Raw genomic sequence first — 18,597 nt, forward strand, 5'->3', positions numbered from 1 at the left:
TAAATATATATATATATATGTATACACATACACACACACACACACACATATATATATATATATATATATATATATATATATATATATATATGTATATATACACACACGCGTACATAAATATAGATGCATAACAGCATAGCTGTATATATTATGTGGAAAGAGAAAAAAAATACACACACACACACACACACACACACACACACACACACTCTCCCATGATACAGTCAGCCTGTACTACATGCTTCTTTTGCAGCATATTTAAGCATTACAGTTCTTCAGTTACACTACAATGTATCGGATCACAACTGGAAAACGGGGTGTTAATCAGCTTGATAAAGTAATAAACTAAGCAAAATGGTTAATTATCACATAGTAACAAACACATAAAATACCTTACCTGCTAAAGGACTTGTCAAAAACTAGGGGCCCTGCAAAATCTCAGCATGTCTGCAATACAACTAAAATGCAGTAGAATACCTAATCAAGGACAGATTTTCACTATCACACATACTGCAAAATAACTGTTACAGGGCCAGATTCTAAAAGATGTACTCTTGCTGTAAGTGATTTTCTCCAGTACAAGTCCTTTCTATATAGCAGATTTACACTGCAAGTCTCTTACAAGAGCAAGTCTTTTGGAATCTAGCCCACAGTATAAGCCACAATGTAAGACACATGAGTTACTTCAACAGTATTTTTTAATCAAAAGGGCCACTTAAAAAAAAAATAATAATTCAATTTTCTGAACAGTTGTACATGGCAGATGTATCCACAAACACTTGTCAACTTCCCAGGCAAGGACCTGCAGCACTGTTCACAAACACGCCACAATAAGCCTGATGCCACAGTGCAGTCCATATGCATTTCTCAGCCCCACAGTCTGCAGAGCTAGATGTAATTTGTTAAGTGCAGTACAGCATTCTTTACCAATTATAATGAACCATGATTACTGTCCAAGAGAGGGGTTTCCAAATTTCTTCTAAATGCTGGGTACCTTGAATGGTCACAAAACTTTACTTTCAGTTGGCTACCTGGCAACATAGGATGCATTATATCAAAGTTAGAAAAAGAAACAAAACAAATCAATCTATAAAAAAAATCAAATTTAATGTACGAAACTATTTAGTATGAAAAATATACTGTTCCAGTTGATTCTCTCTCCTCCCAAGCCACACTATGTTTTCAACACCGAGTATCCATCTTCCACATTAAACAATGCACTGCAATGATTTATTTTTTTCCCCACAGCTCTTAAATTTATCTTGGTAAAGTCAAAAGGGTTTCCCATTGCAAATTCGACAGCATAACGTGCAATTCTTGGGATTGCAACAATATAAATACAAGTATGGGGAAATATACTAAGTCTGGAACTACTGCATCTTAGGGAATTCCCTTTTCTCTCAGGTACACCAATCTCAGATTTAGTAAATTAAGTATTAGAGGTGTGGAGGTACTGCCCTCACTATTCAGTCTCTGAACTTTAGACTGGGCAGTCTGTCAAAAGTCTTCAGTTACCTTAAGTTGGCAGCCATTTGGCTACTCATGTAGACAAGCCAAATCTAGAGGATCAAAAAGAACATTTAGAGTATCACCTTGTGGATTTTACATAAATACATTTTGAAATAACTATTACACTTCAACGCTATACTTGAGCAAATCTTCCAAAGTACAATGGTTCAAGCAATGCCAACCACATGCTTCTCTGTGACTTGATAGGACACAAAACATACAAGGATGAACATTATTATTCCCTTCTGGAATCTATGCCTTTTCCTAATATCACCCCATTCCATTTCAAAGGAGGAAATCTCTTTATAAACCCAGTGATCACTGCCCCTCTTGCAAATGGTAGTGAGGATCCAGTGACTCATGGAATATTCTTTTCCTTTAAAATAATTTGAGATAGTGAATAGTCGTGATAGACTGGAATGGATAGCATCTTTATCTAAAGAGAAGGGACATGGCATAATAATAATAATACATTTTGCTCTGAGAGACAAAGTAGTTTCAGATTCCATTGTCAGTTATGGATCTTCCTCAGATGTGTGTTGGCAATTTGACTTCAGACATTAGCATCAATTGTCTAAGTCAATAAATGTCATACACCACTAGTTACATGTAGAGACAGTCCTCAAATGCAAGACGTAACATATAGTAAACAGCCCATTTGCTACTAGTCACCAGATCCAGCGTGCATAACTTCTTGACACACAGAAGACTAGGGTAAGTAAATTATGTTTTGGAGGAGGGGCAGCATTTGCTATTGGCTTATCTGTTGCTCAGCAGTGTTTCTTATGAAGTATCATACAACTCACAACACTAAGTGGTCATCCAACCAGGCAACAACAGTAATGTCCATCACCTATGCAGCCTTGCCTCTGCAAATTCTAAAGCCAAGTTCAACACATGGGCCAAATCAGATGTGCTGCCACTGCCCTTTGCCACAATGCTGGATCCTCCTGCATTTCCATCAATTTGCGAACAAACTGCCAAGGACCATTCTGCTGCAGACAGCTGCCCAGTTATACTCTAGAAACAAACAAAGTATTAGTTTAGTTTCCTGCTGGAGGAAAAAAAAACAGCAGCCATTTTAAAAAATAGAAGACAATAACATTATTGCATTTCAATATTATTTATTCTTGTGGCAGTCCTTCTACAGTTCTAATATATTTCATTTCAATTCACCCTTTCTGTGGTGCTAAATATACTCCTCAACTTAAATACTCCTGTCCCACAACCATTAGCATAAAATTTGTATGTTACTTGCTCATTTTGGCTTCTGTCTGCCTTCAAAAGCATGTAAACATGACAAGCTGTGAGTGGGTTTGTCAATGAAGCACTGAGTACATGCGATTCCAGCAGAACTGGACTGCTCAACTCTGGTACTCAGTACATTTGTTTCTTCCTTTACTTTTTGTTATGTAATATAACTACAGTTTTGTTGCTTTATCAGTTACTGCATTTTGTTGTTTAAGTAAACTTTGCTAAGTCAAAAGCCTTTTGCAGTATAGACATGGCAAGTACTGTTCTACAAAAATAAATAAATACATTCATTACAGTAAGTACAAGAAAACAGATCATCACTTGTATGGTATACAGTTGGCTGTATTAGGTCAAACTATGTACAAAGCTGATCTATATGCATAGATTAACTTGTTTAAACTTTTAAATGTTTTACAGATGCACTCAAGTACAGTTCATGTTAATTATTCACTGTATGGAATCTTTGACATAGCATATTTTGAAGTATTAAATTAATCACTGCTCTCATACACTGTTTTTGAAGTGTGCATCCTTACAAGAGCTGACCAATGAAGCAGTTTTCCTTTAAAGCAGCTCTGGTTATACACATGTTCATTTATTTTATTTTTCTGTATTTACATTTGTTATCTGGGAAGTCTCACTTGAACTACAGTCTTAGGGTGGGGGTGTGAGGGCTCTTTATAACATACTTTGTACTAACAATGAAAACAGTACAGGTTACAGACTATACAGGAAGGGCAATATTATTTTGAAAACAGGCATTGTACATCATTATATATATCAAGCTGATAAAACCAGGATTGATGAATAGCAGATCACAGTATAACACATTTTTAAGAAAGTAGAATGTAAATTGATGTAACTTTGGCTCTACTCACCCTAATAGGGCATATACCTATACAGATTTCAATTCTTACTAACAGTAACAAACAAAAGAAAACAGAGAACAGCATAAGTAGCAACATAACAGAAAGGTAAAAATAAACTAAGATCATTATGTGTAACCTCTAATGTATGTACGGAGAAGTTATGTTTTTTGAAAATAAGCCTTTAAATAATAAGCGGTGATATTATGCCACAATTACAAAAAAGAAGTTATGTACTCACCATAACGTTCCATGTTCGTTGTCCAACTCACCGTTCATTCTTACAATAATAGGTTTGGAGCCGATCCTCGGCTCCGACTCGGCCTAATACATAGCTGAAAGTCTCAAACCTGGCTCGTGTCAAGAAGGTATCCACAATGCAGTGGTGTAATTCCCCAGATCTTGTTTGCTGCTACTAGTGAACAATATGTACACTATATACATATCTACAAACATATACATATAAACATATATCCAAGTCTATACTATACATACTGGAAGGAGAAACAAGCTGAGACAAAGAACTCCTGAAAGTAGTAAAAAATCTACCAGGTCCACAAGGAGTCTTTGGAAGGGGGAAGGAGGGAGGGTTCGTAAGAATGAATGGCGAGATGGACAACAAACATGGAACGTTATGGTGAGTACATAACTTCTTTGTGTTATGTTGTCCTATCTCGCCTTCATTCTTACAATAATGGGACAACATCCCTAGCACCTTCACCCTGGGTGGCTCACGGGAGTACACCTTTAAGAACCGTGGAACCAAAGGATGCCCTGTCCTTGGAGGCCAAATCCACTTTGTAATGAGTGATAAAAGTATGTGGAGTAGTCCAAGTAGCTGCTGCACAAATATTATCCATGGGAATTCTGGCTTGAAAGGCAGATGACGTAGCCATTGCTCTAGTGGAATGAGCCTTCACTTTGAAAGGTAAATGCCTGTTATTTGAGTTATAGATGAATGTAATACAATTAGACAGCCAATTGGAAAGAGTAGGTTTGAAACTGAGCTTCCTTTTTTGCAACAGAAAAGGATACAAATAATTGGTCTGATTTTTTTGAAGTCTTTGGTCCTATGCAAATAAAATCTGAGTTGCCTATACACATCCAGTTGATGTAATTTGTACTCTGCCTTGGTGCTATGATTAGGAAAGAACACTGGAAGCGCTATAGACTGGTTTATATTGTTTGGAGAAGAGATTTTAGGTAGAAAGGATGGGTTAGTATGTAAGGATACCCTGTCCTTATGAAAAATCAAATATGATGGTTTAATAGAAAGAGCTTGTAACTCTGACACTCTTCTAACAGAAGATATAGCCACTAGAAACAAGGTCTTCCAGGAAAGGAACTTGAGGTCTGAAGATGAAGAGGGCTCAAAGGGTGGTAACGTGAGATGAGACTAAACAAAATTTAGATCCCAAGGAAGAAGGGGTTCCTTAAAGGGAGCTGTTAATAAGGAGGCACCTTTAAGAAGGCTCTATATAACCTATGAGACATTAGGTTGGTAGTAGTATCACCAATGTAAAAATTTGAAATTGCAGCGAGTTGAACCCTGGTGGTTGCTGCAGCTGAGCCTTGTTGAAACAGTTCCACCAAAAATTCCAAAACAGAATGAATAAGCTTAGAAAAGAAATCGATGTTCCTGTCTTGAGCCCAAAAGGAAAACCTCTTCAATTTACTAAAATACAGCTTTCTAGTGGAAACTTTATGCGAGGACATTAAGATATGTCTAACTGTAGGAGTGAAATTGTGAAGCCTGACTAAATTGGGAAGTGGAGCAGCCAACTGTCAATTTTAGGGTGTGGAGAGAAGGATGAAGCTCCCCTGACATATGAGTCAGCAGATCTGTCACTGGGTCCAGAGTCCAAGGCTTCTCCTGAAGATGAGGCCAAAGGAAGGTGAACCAAACTTGGCGAGGCCAGTAAGGAGCAACGAGAATCATCCTGCTTCCCGAGTATTGTGCTTTCTGAATTACTCTGGGTATGACAGGAAAAGGAGGAAAAGCATAAAGAAGTCCTGATGGCCAATCGTGTGCAAGAGCATCTCTCGGTGTCTCCCCCGGAGGGGGGAATTAGGGTAAAGTAGTTGCTGCACTTGGCATTCATGGGAATGGCAAAGAGATCACAGCAAGGCTGTCCCCATGTTCAGAAAATCATTTCCGCTACGTTGTGACTGAGACACCACTTGTATGGCATTAGGATTGCTCTGCTCAGCTTGTCCGCTATCACGTTGGACTTCCCCGGAATGTGCATTGCAATTAGAAAGGGCTGGGTAGAAACTGCCCATTGCCACACTCTTAGGGCTTCTCGACAAAGGGGGTAAGATCTGGTTCCCCCCTGCTTGTTTATGTACCAAACCGCAGACATATTGTCTGACTGTATCGCAATTGTCCTTAGAGGAAGAGTCTTGAAGTGTTTGCAATGCAAGAAACACTGCTCTTATCTCTAGAACATTTATATGCAAGTGAGCCTTGTATTCTTGCCATGTACCTTGGACTGTTCTTCTCAGATAATGCCTCCCCCCACCCTATCTGGGAAGCGTCCGTGGTTGGTCACTGTAGCTATGGGTTGATGTGGAACAAAAGATCTGCCTATTGTCACCTGAATGGAGTGTATCCACCATCTTAAGTCGTTCTTGTAAGATTCTGTAATTCTGATCAAGTGAGACATCGGAAGCTCCTGAAGTGACCATTGGGAGAACAATAGCCATTGAAGGATCCTCACATGCATTCTGGCAAGAGGGACCAGTGTAATCATGGAAGCCATTGTTCCTAGTAATTTTAGAATTATCTTTGCTTTCACTTTGGTCTTGGGAATGAGGTGAAGTATCTGCTGTCTGAGTGCTATAACTCTTTCTGTTGGAAGACATGCTACCACGGAGGAGGTGTCTAGATCTGCGCCTATGAAAGTAATATGTTACCAACAAGGCAGATTTTTGAAAGTTTACTGTAATGCCCAGCTGTTTGCAGATGTTCAAAGTTAGATCCCTGGCTTGTAGGAGTAGATGCTTGGTGGTGGCAGATAGGAGCCAGTTGTCTAGATAGGGAAACAATCCTAGATGTCTCAGGTGAGCTATGACTACTGCCATACATTTGAACACTCTGGGAGCTGTAGTGAGACCAAAGGGCAGAGCTCTGAACTGGTAATGACTGGCTCCCAGACAGAAGTTTAAGTACCTTTTTGATGTCCTGTCCATTTTTATGGGGTAGTAAGCATCTTGAAGGTCTATCGAGCATATCCAATCATCTTTCCCTAAAAAGGGAAGTATAGACTGCAGTGTCACCATTCTGAACTTTGACTTCTTGACAGATTCGTTTAACTTGCTTAGGTCTAATATGGGCCTCCAGTCCCCTGTTCTTTTTGGCACCAAAAAAGAATCTTGAGTAAGTTCCGAATCCTATTTGGTCTGCGTGGACTTCTTGGATGACTCTTTTGTGGAGCAACTTTTGAATCTCTATAGTTGCTTGTTCCCTTAGATTGGGTGGAACATCTGGGATTGTTATGGTCTGTGGAACAGGGTTGGAAAAAGGGATGGAGTATCCTCAGGATATTATATTTAGAACCCATTTGTCTCTTGTGATATTTTGCCAGGCTTCTGGGTACATTGATAAACGTCCCCCGACTGCCTCCAGAGTAGAGCAGTGGGGCCTCCTTTCAGGAGTGCTGATAAGGGTGTCCGTGAAAGGAATCACTGTCACCCTGGTTTTCTGGGCCCCCTCTGCTTCTGGGGCAGCGTCTACCATTATTACCTCCCCCTCTGCCCCTGGAGAAGGTATCACCCCATGCATCCTGGAAAACTCTCTGGGATCTTTTGAACCACATCTTTCTGCTCTTCTGTCCTTTAGGATAAGGTCCTGAATGAACAGAAAAACGTACTCCAATGGCGGAGAGAGTTTTTCCTTCCTGCTCGCACCGGGTTAGTGTGTCTTTTACTTTGGGTCCAAAGAGTGAGGAACCATCAAAAGGTGCGTTAGTAAAGGTAGAATTAAAGGGCTCTGCAAAACTGCCCAAGTGCATCCAGGAGTGTCTCCTAAGGGAAACTGCAGAACCCACTGCCCTGCTCACTCCATCTGCTGCATAGGATATGAGCCTCATGAATGAGTTGACGATGGAGTTTAAGGTGGACATCTGGGAGGAGACCTTCTTATCCCCCCCCCCCAGCTAATGAACCTTGTAGAGTATCTCCTAGCTCTTTCAGGAGATTGCTTTGTAGCCTTGTAAAGTGGGATAAGTAGTTCAGCGATCGCAATGAGAAAGTCGCTGATGAAAAGACACGCTTCCTATATCTGTAAATCTTTCGAGAGTCTGAGAGGATGAACAGATGAGGAAGTCGTGGCAAGTTCCTTCTTGGTGGCTGCTGCCACCAGCATAGCATCAACGGGTACCCCCTTGGTTAGAAAATCCTTGCCTGAAGGAGCTAACAAAAATTTGTTTGGCCTCTGAGGGACCAGTTCCGTAGTGTCAGGTGACTTCCACGCATTTCGACTAACCAAGTCCATCAGCTCATCCAAAGGCAGAGACACCCAGGAGGCTGAAGGTTGAGATCCAAAAGCCTTCAGGTACACTGACTCCTCATCAGGAGGGATGGTGGCCTGCCAGCTGCCTCTTTGCTTGAGGATCTCTAGAATATCTGCAAATGAGGTATTATCAGAGGACAACAGTGGGGACCCTTCCGACTCATCGAGGTCAGTGTCTGAAGTGATGGACTCATCTGGAGAGTCAACATGCTTCCTCTTGCAGGTTCTCTTCAGAGATGGCTCCTCATAAGGATATCCTGGGGAGGCCTCGGAGGAGAGGGGTTCGCCCAATTGGAGATCCTGAGGCTCTGGATCTCTGCTGTCCTGTGGAATGGGTGGTGCTGAGACAGTAGCCAGTGCCTTATGGGGACAAAGTACTAGTATCCTTCTGTGGTGCTGAATGGGTAGACAACACACTCCTCATCAGCTCAAAGGTGGATCCCACCAGCTCCGAAGACTCCCTCGGCTCCAAGGAGATAGAGGAAAGCACCAGAACCAACGAGATCAGACCCGAGGCCGATGTCGGAGCTGAGCTAACCTGGGCCGATGCTCCAAGGGGTAGACCAGGCACCAACTAAGATCGAGGCCGAGAATCCCCCCCCCCCCCGGGGCTGACCAGGTAACCCCGGCTCCCAAACTCCCCAGACGGCACCGTGAAAGTCGGAGCAGATGTCGGCTCCATGAGCACCGAAGGGGGTCTCAGAACCGACGGATCCACAGTAAGCGGTACCAAGCATACCGGCTCTGAAGGACCAGCTTGACTCGCAGGAGGTACAGTGGATATAGTAGGCGCTGAGACCAAATGGGCGGGAGCAGAAAATTATTTAGTCAGCGTCAGCGACTTCACGAGTCTGTGCACCACCCGTTCCACTTCATCATCTGATATGCTTCTGGTGGACCTGGAAGATAGGGATGGAGAGCTTGACCTATGAAGGATCTCAGATCTCAATGTCGAAGAAACTGGCGAAATATCCATGGACTGGCTCCGAAGGCTTTGGAGCCGAAGTACCACGCCTGTCAACCAAAATGACCTGTGACGGCTCTGAGGACTGTGGAGCCGAGGAAGAAGTGGCCTTGGAAATTTTTGGAAGTTTGACTGGCGGCTCTGACTGAGCCTATATGTTGCGGGTGAATGCCTTTTCCTGAGACTTACCCGTTTTAGAGAAAGAAGAGGAGGAGGAGGAGGAACTATGGAAGGCTTCCTCAAAAGAAGGCTTTAAGAGCCCTTTCAGAATCAATTTGCTTCTCCTTTCCTTAAGTACTCTAACACTAAAAGAGTGACAAAAGGTGCAGTCTTCTTGGAGATGAATGGCACCAAGGCAATAAACACATACATGTCCATCTGTGATGGACATTTTTTGTGAGTCCTTCTGACATGTTTTAAAGCCCGAAGGCTTATGTTCCCTCTCTTTTGGGTCTTTGGACATATTTAAGGTAAGACCCCAAAGGCGACAGCAACAACAACAAGAAAAAATTTTGCTAAAGATTAATGAAGAACTAAAGCTACACCAAAGGGCTACTATGTGATAAACACAAGGAAGACAACCAGGGGAAGACAAATAGAACCTCTAACTAAAATGGTTCTATTTTCTAGACAAGACAATAATACAGAACAAGCCCTCTAACTTAAACGAGAGAATAGCTCCCTAACTTAAACGAGCTATAAGAAAATATCAAGCAACACAACAACCACTACAAGGGATACCAAAAGGGCCTACAAAGCAACGGAAAAAGCCATGCTACAGGGGAAAAACTATCACTACCTAAACAGAGAGCAGCAAGGAGGCACAACAAGTTAAATATAATAAGAAATAAGCTATTTATAAGCAAATATAACAATTTTAGAAAAAAAATAATAGAAAAATTTGTCACAACTTAGCCAGGGCCAAGATGAGCGTATCCAACCTCGTAAAACGGCAAATGAGTTCTGGGGAATTACATCACTGCATTGTGGGATACCTTCCTGCCACGAGCCAGGTTTGAGACTTTTAGCTATGTATTAGGCAGAGTCGGAGCCGAGGATCGGCTGTGAACCCATTATTGTAAGAATGAAGGATAGATAGGACAACATAACATCCATACACACTGAAAAGATACTTAGTAAATATGGACTTGAATTTTTGTGTGGAATTGTGCTTATGTTAGCTACTGGTTTATTCCAAAATTTACTAATACATGCATGAAAATTTGAAAACTGTTTTTGGGATTTTAAAAAGCTGGTGTTTTGACTTTCTAATACTTCCTTAGTTTCGCCAAGAGATAAGCGACAGAGAAGACAAACTAGATTATCCAGCTGTGTGTGTGTGTGTGTGTGTGTGCATGTGCGTGTGTGTGTGTGTGAGAGAGAGACAGAGAAACAAGATAGGTATTTGTTGTTATTCTAGCCAGAAGAGGTCATGGACAGAGTGACAGTGATGTGTGTGGCTTTTACGACATTTAACAAATCAGATTATTATTGAACTGTAAGCTTGATCCACTTTGCAGTAAAGTGCACACGTCAGCTATCTAAAGACATGAGATGAATACATACAGATGGAAGAAGGCTGGATTTAGCATAATTAGTCTACTTTCATCACTTGAAAAGGACTTGGCTCTGTACACCATAGCCAGTGTGAAACTGGTGGGTTTACTAACAATGTGTTTTATTTGAAGGTTGCGGTCCGTCAATGACATCAAAAAGTTTACAGAATCACCTTTTTATATAGGTGTACTTTAAGGGACTTAATATTCAAGCATACTTGCAAGACCTAGAGATTACTGATCTTGTGTATTATAAATGAGTGAGTGCTTGTAGGGAAAGAGAACTGATTTGATCTTGGAAGCATTCAGGTGAATACCCTTATTATCCAAGAGTGAAGATTGTAAAAAGCAGCTTGAAGTATGGGATTAACAGTAATTAGAAGAAGGGTCTTGTACCTGAAAGCACTAACATTTCTGTGGTCAATTAAACATATACGTTTTGGCCTGGTGGTCTGTGGATCATTTGTACTTGTTTTTTGGCTTCATTTTGGAACACGGACCTTTACAGCCTGCCACTTTGGATTTCTCTCTTTTTTCTGCATATTTAAATATGACTGTAAATTCTTTTTTTATGAGACCTATTGCTCCTAATAATATTGGAACTGTCTGTGTATCTTTCTTTCACGATGCCATTGTTTCTGCCTGCAAATGCTGGCACTGGATGACACTGTCTCTCTGTACGTAAGTCACTGTAATCACTAAGTGCAGCAATTTCAATGATCAATGCTACTTTTGTCATCTTTTCATGGACTACTATATCTGTTTTTCTTGCAACTATTTTCTGAACTGTTGGCAATGGGTGATCCCATGTGACAAACTTAATTGTTCTCTATAATACCTTGCGGCTCATGTTTCCAATGCTTCTTGGCTACTTCAATATTGTAATGTTTGCACAATTTCTAATGCAACAGTCTTGCCACATTATCTCTTTATGCCTTTCAGTATACAGGCCCTCTCTGCAACTAGTGTATCACAACCAGCAACAAGATGTGCAACTGTTTCCAGTTCTATTTTAGAGAACCTGTATTTGTCTGTTTCTCCCACATGTTCAATGGACTTTATAAACAAACATGCGTGTTATCCACTATCCTGGGCCATCAACATTAACCTTTCATCATTTGGTTTAAATTCACTTCTTAACCACTTCTGTGTCAGATCCTGATCGACATGAGGTTGTTCCAGGAGTTTTCTGTACTTGCAACTATATCTATGCCTTTTCCACATTTCTTGCCTTCTCATCTAATCCCTCTCTTTATATTCCTTCTTCTGCCTTTTGATATGTTCAGTTGCTGCCTGATTTTTGTCTACTTCTGGTTTGATTCCCATTCCCACTTGACACTGATATGCTGCTTCTAAACTAAGCAGGGAAATCACTTTAGACTCCTCCTCATGTTTTAAAAGTTTCACTATGTTTCGATCTGGTGAAGTCAGCAGATATGTAAGGAATCCTACAATTGTTGATCTATACATGTTAATCAAATTCGAGGAGGCCCATACCTCCTTTAGAACAAGGTATACATAATCTTGGTATACACTGATATTTAAGTATATTTTGGTAAGCATGAAGCATTTTTCTGGTTTTCCTGTTCAATTGATCCAACAGCTTTTGGGGCAAGGTCAATCACCCCAAAACTGTTAGAAGAGGAATAGCAAATTGGTTTTTAGGTTGGACTTTGTTCCTAGATATCAGGGCTGTTTTCAGTATTAATTTTAGTCTTCTAAAATATTCCTTACAGAGTTCTGTTCATATTTGTTCATGTGCTATTGTCAATCCCTCATCAATTCCCAAATATTTATACACTCCCTCCTGGCTCAAGTTCTTTTACATTACATTCTTGCCCCAGACTGACATTTTCATGGTGCTGCAGCTTTCCTACTTTAAATGTTGCTTTTGCACAATTATCAAGACCAAATGACATTCATATATCATCTAAGAAAGTTTTAACCATTTGAAGTTGTACTTTCAGCTCCTCATCTGATGAACTACACCATTTTAAATCATCCACAAAAAGAAGATAAGTCTTTACACTTGGTTGTTTTCTCACAGCCAAATTGTGTCCATGATCTTGTATATTAAAGTAGACAGCTTAATGGGTTAAGGGCAAGGCAAAACAGCAGCAGTGAGAGAGTCACCCTGGAATATCCTACTTTGAATTCTTATCCCTGGGATAATAATTTGTCCTTTATCATGACTTAACTGCAAAGTGGTTTGCCACTGCTTCATGGTCACTGTAATGTAATTGATCAATGTAAGGTGTATCTTATACATCTGTAAGCACTTCTTTATCGATGAATGTGGGATGCTGTCACACGCTTTTTTTTGTAATATATCCGTGCCATACTTAGAGTCTTCCCCTGTTTACAATTCACCATTATGATTTTATTTAGCAACAAATTATCCTTTGTCCCATATGACTTTTTGTTCTATTGCCATAATTGAATTTTCTTATAAATGGCTACAAACTCTACTGGCATCAATTCTAGTATATAGTTTATACATCGTCAGAAGACAAGTTATTGGTCTAAGTTTTTACGACAGCTTGTAGGCTCACTCTTAATGAAAAGTATCTTTTCTCCTGTTGTTAACCAGGTTGGTGCCTGTTTGGGATGCACACATAAATAGTTATTACGCAGGGCTAAATCTTCATATGAAGATGTTAATACTTTTAGCCAGAAGTTTGGTAATAAATCTGGCCTGGAGTTTCCCAGTTAGAAACTTTTCTTAAGTTTGTTTCAATTTTCCTGGGTGCTACTTCATCCCATTTCATATCCTGTGCATTTGAACTTACTGATTCTTTTACTTCTGGAATCCCTTCAGCATCTTTGATAAGATCCACAGGGTCTTCATAGATATTTCTCCAAACTTTGTCTATTTCTTCTTTTTTTGGTTGTGTTTCTATTCCTTCCGCTTTGTTTCCCAACTCTCTCTATAAAACTTTTTTGGGTCAGCAATTAACTTCTTATTTTATACTTTTCCTTTATATTTACCATTTTTTTCTGCCTGTGCTCATATCTTTAGTTTATTATTTGCAATAGCGCAGAGCTGTCCTTAGGTCAACTGGTGTCCTAGGCAAAAGGGCTCCACAGTACCCCCCGCCCAAACACACACCAGCCAGTGTCCTGGTCTACCTACACCAAATAAATATTGGAAAAGCGCCCTTGCTGGAGTAGCACCCTAGACGGCCGCCTATTTGGCCTGTGCCTAAGGCCGGTTATGCAATAGTGTATGATAGTACCTGGTCTGTTCTGATACGGAGTGCTGCTTTTATCATGTCTACCTTCCAAGTATTTCTGTTGATCTATTCCCTCTTCTATACTCATCTAACAATGGCATTTCTTGTCTTAACTCTCTTAGTTTTCCCTATTCGATGCTTCCATGATAGCATTTTTGAGTTCTTCACTTCCATTCCCTTATTGCTCTATGTTTTTCTGGCAAGACTATCTATTAATTTAGCTCCACAGTAATGTATCCTATTTATTTCTGTTATATCATACGAATTTCTGTTAATAGTTACGATTACTGCGTTCATCTGTTTTATCAGACTAACATTTTGGGTCTTGTTCACTTTCTGTAATCTGTTTCTTTCATTGATGTTAATATGTCAATTGATCTCTGTTACATCAAGCGACTCTTCCCTTAGATCATTTCCCTCTAAACTTAGGGCACATTTTATTCCACCTTTGTCCTTTCCTAATTCTGCTATGATCTGCTCTACTTATGCAATTAATCGAAGTACTACTTCCCAGTTCCTGCTCATGTTTAAACTGTGTAATGTTGAATCTACTATGCAAGGTGCATGTTGTCAAGCCTCACTTACAGTATACAATGTGTATGAGCAATGACATATTATTACTGAACTTAATGTTGGAGCTTTTCTACCTGGGGGTCCACTAAAAAGGGACACTGCCCAGTCAGACCACCCAGGTAAATAAATAAATAAAATGTCTGTTTTGAGATTAGCTCTTATGATTCTTAGACTTTGGGTGAATTGTTTTATGCAGCACTTCATAATTAAACTACTGAAACAAATGTGGTTCATGTACTGTAAGCAATAAATGTGCATCAATACACATCACTTAATTAGCTGTCCTTGCTGTAGTTCCTTGCACTTATGGTATACAGAGAAGTGACCTCACAAATGCACCACATATCTGAACTGTATTTATTATGGTCGATTTACAATGGGAATGTGATTATGTTACTGTGAAGTTTTTAGGAGTAGTTTAATGATTCAGTAATTCCAGACAGTGTAATCTTACCATTTTTACATGCTCTTTCTGCAATGTCTTATGCAAATGGCATAATACAGACAGACAGTGGTTCCCTGCTCTATCTTCCACTGTCATGCCAATGACTCATAAACGTGTTAAGAGTTAGAGGATAACAGCGAAACATACCCACAGAAAAGCAGCACCAGAATTACCATTCTAAATAATTAAACCTTGCCTGTGATAGAAAAAGGACCTGCTGGAGAGAGAGAGACGGAGGTAGGTATCCCAGGGACTATCCCTTCTATGGAAAAGGTTCTACATCCATGCACAACAGAATTCCTCCATAACCCAATTGAAGTTTACCTGGACAACTACACAGAGAAAACTTATCCCTGGTTTAGCACCTATGTCTCTCATGGACACAAGCAGCCTGTAAATAGTTCATCTCCCAGGCCTCTTTTAAATGTTTCATTTCCCAAGCCACTGCTTACATGCTAAGGGTACTAGAACTAGTCATAGATTTGGGGTGTATGGCTAGGCTTAAAAAGGTCTCAGTGGTCTTTAGCCTAGTACATACCTATGAACCTATAAGCTATCTGCATACTGTGGTAATGACAGGATATGTCGTTGGTGGCATCTACACTGATGAGAGCACCTCTGCAAGTGTGGTAGGAGGGAAATGCATGTTTGCTAGTGGCACTGTGCTTTTGTGCCTCCATAAATCACAGACCATATGTCACTGTGTAGTGCACAATTCACAGGTCTGTAAATCACAGGATATATTGCAGATCACCATTTCCATACCAACTCTATGCCCAGAGGAGACCAATTATGCAGCTGTGTGTTGCTCTTCCATCACGCACAACTACCTTTAAGAATCACTCCGAGTCGTAGTACGTGAGCTGGACTGTGCACCTGTCCCCATTATGCTGCTTCCATTCATCTCACCATGCTATCAAATAAAAACTCGTCAACAAGCACTTCCCATTAAAACCAACTCAATACCTACCTAAAATCAGAGAAAATCAATTTGTAACCTACCACCAAAACCATTAAAATAATTCTACTGTTTTGTTTAAACTTCCACTAAAAGACAATCTCTCTATTACTATAGATGCTTTGCAATATCAGTATACCAGAGTCCCTAACCAACAAAACTAAGATTCTTAGTTCAAAAATAAATGAATAAACAAAGCAACACGATCAGAGCACAAATGCATTATCCTAACTGCTGATATGCATCCTTCTTTTTTTCTTAATAAAACACAGCTGTAGCTACTTTTAAAACATATAACCTTTTTACAATATAACACTAGCTGAAGTGTAGCTTGATGAAACTAACCCTAAAATCACTAGCTACCTCCCATCTACCATTATCCACTACCCATAGATTCCATCTGCTCTCAAGCAATAAATCAAGCAAAACAGATGACAGCACTGTCCTCCTCCTTTAAACAAATTAAACATCTTATGACCCAAACTGGATACCTTAATGCACTACCAGCACTCACGTAAAATTAAATATTGTCATTTGTTACTTCCCCCATCCTCCAGACAATGAATAGGAGAGGCACTGCATACCATATACACCTAAACTAAAGGACGCAACATTATAATTTTAGGGGTATTCAACAGTCCTTGAGAAACAAAACCCATTCTATCTTAAAAGCATACCTCCTCTGGTATGGACTTCACCAAACTGTCATCTCTGCCACCCAGCCAAGTACTAAAACAGGTAGCATACAATTTTAGACAAGAATTTTACTAATTCATCCTTCCCAGGCTCACATTATCCTGTCCTCATAATTTACTTAGAAACAAATCCTACGTACACCAATACTGCCTAAAGCATTTCACAAGAAACCTTGAACCAGCTCTCCTAGCATACCTATCTTATTAATTCTGGGCTGCTGTACTGTCTCAAGATAACCACAACAATGTACTAACTGTTTTCCTTAACTTACTCCTACCTTTGCAAGGGATCTACATTCCTTACTAAACTAGATGAATGATGCATGAACCATCCCAATGGCTTAGCCCTCAAATTGACTAAATTATTAAATGCAGAAACAAAACCAGGTCAGCCTACAAAGCACCTGACAAAAAGACAAGAGCAGAAGAGATGTATTGCAATGCAAACATATTTGCAACTAAGTTAAGGTCACCTTCCTTAAATCTAAAACTTGTTGAAACCCTGAAAATTACTAGAGAGAAATAAATCTGCTAATCGGAAGGGACACTCAGCCAGCTTCTCTCTCTTTTTAAAGATGCACAGCTGGTTTCTGATACTGCTTACAAAGCAAAATTTTACCAATAACTCCTTGAAGATCTATTTAAGGTGAAATGCACACCTTTGAACCATCTCCAATAAACAAGTAATCAATTAGCTCTAGTACAAAATGTTATTTGTCTTCCTCACTTATTACTATTTAACCTATTACTATTTAAGACACGCACAAAGTTCCCTGCCCCCTCCAGCTTATTGACACCCCTTTTTAACAATCTATTAATACTAACAGATCTCATGTACTTTAAAAAGCAGTTATTTATGTTCACAAGTATGTATTAGGCATCAGGCAAAGCTACCCATTCATTCTGTAGATCATTACAAGGTTAGCCAAAAAGTACAGTTGTGTACACTTAACATAAATGTAGATGTTCAAGTGTATTCACTATTGCAGTCATTACATTTAGGTTATCTGCTTGCAGGTAGCCCTCAGCCAGCCTGATTATCAAAGTACTGGGTCCTGAGTCGGTTGCTGTCTCTTCTTCCATGACATCAGGTAGTCAGGGGTATGAAGCATGCAGCCGATGCCATTACATCAGTTTTTCTTGCCCCAGATGTCAGGTGTCCCCATAATGGGAAGCAATTATATACAAGGTTACACCTCCAACAAAAAGCAAATACACCAGAAAGCTTAAATACAGAAAACAAGAAGAGAGGTATAGCCAATAGAAGTCAGGGGGCTGGAGGGAGGGTAACCAGGACTGCAACAATGAATACACTCAACCATCTATATTTATGGTAAGTGTACACAACTGTACTATGTTCTTTATGTTTCACTGTTGCAATCATTACATTTGGGTAGATTCCCAAAGCTATGGAAGGGAGGAGGCAATTAGAGAGCATTAGGACCAGCTATTAGGCCCTACAAGACTGCAGTGGCAAAATCAGCTCTGGATTTAGAAAAAAAAGTGGTAATGCTTGGTGAAGGTATGAACAGAATTCCAGGTAGCAGCCTCTAGGATGTCCCTGGTAGGAACACCTCTGAGAAAGGTTGTTAACGTAGATGCAGCCCTGGTGGAATGTGAGCTTATCCCCTGTGGGGTAGGTTTTCCATGGTGCTTACAGCAGAAATTAATGCAATGGCCTATCCACTTAGAAATGGTTTGCTTTGAAATGGCCTTCTCCTCTGCCCCTGCAGCAAAAGGCAACTAGCAGCTGTTCAGTTTTCCTGAGAGGCTTAGTCCTGTCCAAATAAAATCTAAGTTGTTTGTGCATGTCCAAAGAGTGCAGTATTCATTCTCCTTTGTTCTGTGGATTAGAAAAGAAGGTTGGCAAATGAATGGACTGATTAAAGGCGACACTGGATACCACTTTGGGCATAAAGGAAGGTTTGGTCTTAAGGGACACCCTGTCTGCATGGAAGATGATGAAGGGCTCCATTGCCATGAGGGCCTGTAATTCAGAAACTCTTCTTGCTGAAGTGATGGCTAGAAGGA

General features: G+C 40.1%; 1 protein-coding gene across 2 annotated transcripts in view; it reads right to left on the reverse strand.

Moving 5' to 3' along the window:
- Positions 1–1,086: 1,086 nt before the first annotated feature.
- Positions 1,087–18,597, reverse strand: part of AARS2 (alanyl-tRNA synthetase 2, mitochondrial) — a 1,016,815-nt gene continuing 999,304 nt past the window's right edge. For both annotated transcript variants that reach the window (XM_044060935.1, XM_044060942.1), the window contains one exon: positions 1,087–2,529. In XM_044060935.1, the coding sequence (XP_043916870.1) occupies positions 2,359–2,529 (171 nt within the window). In that variant the 3' untranslated portion in view covers positions 1,087–2,358. The remainder of the gene's footprint in view (positions 2,530–18,597) is intronic.

The sequence above is a fragment of the Protopterus annectens genome, chromosome 1.part0 (assembly GCF_019279795.1).
Source record: "Protopterus annectens isolate FY-2018-M chromosome 1.part0, PAN1.0, whole genome shotgun sequence".
Taxonomy (NCBI): domain Eukaryota; kingdom Metazoa; phylum Chordata; order Ceratodontiformes; family Protopteridae; genus Protopterus; species Protopterus annectens.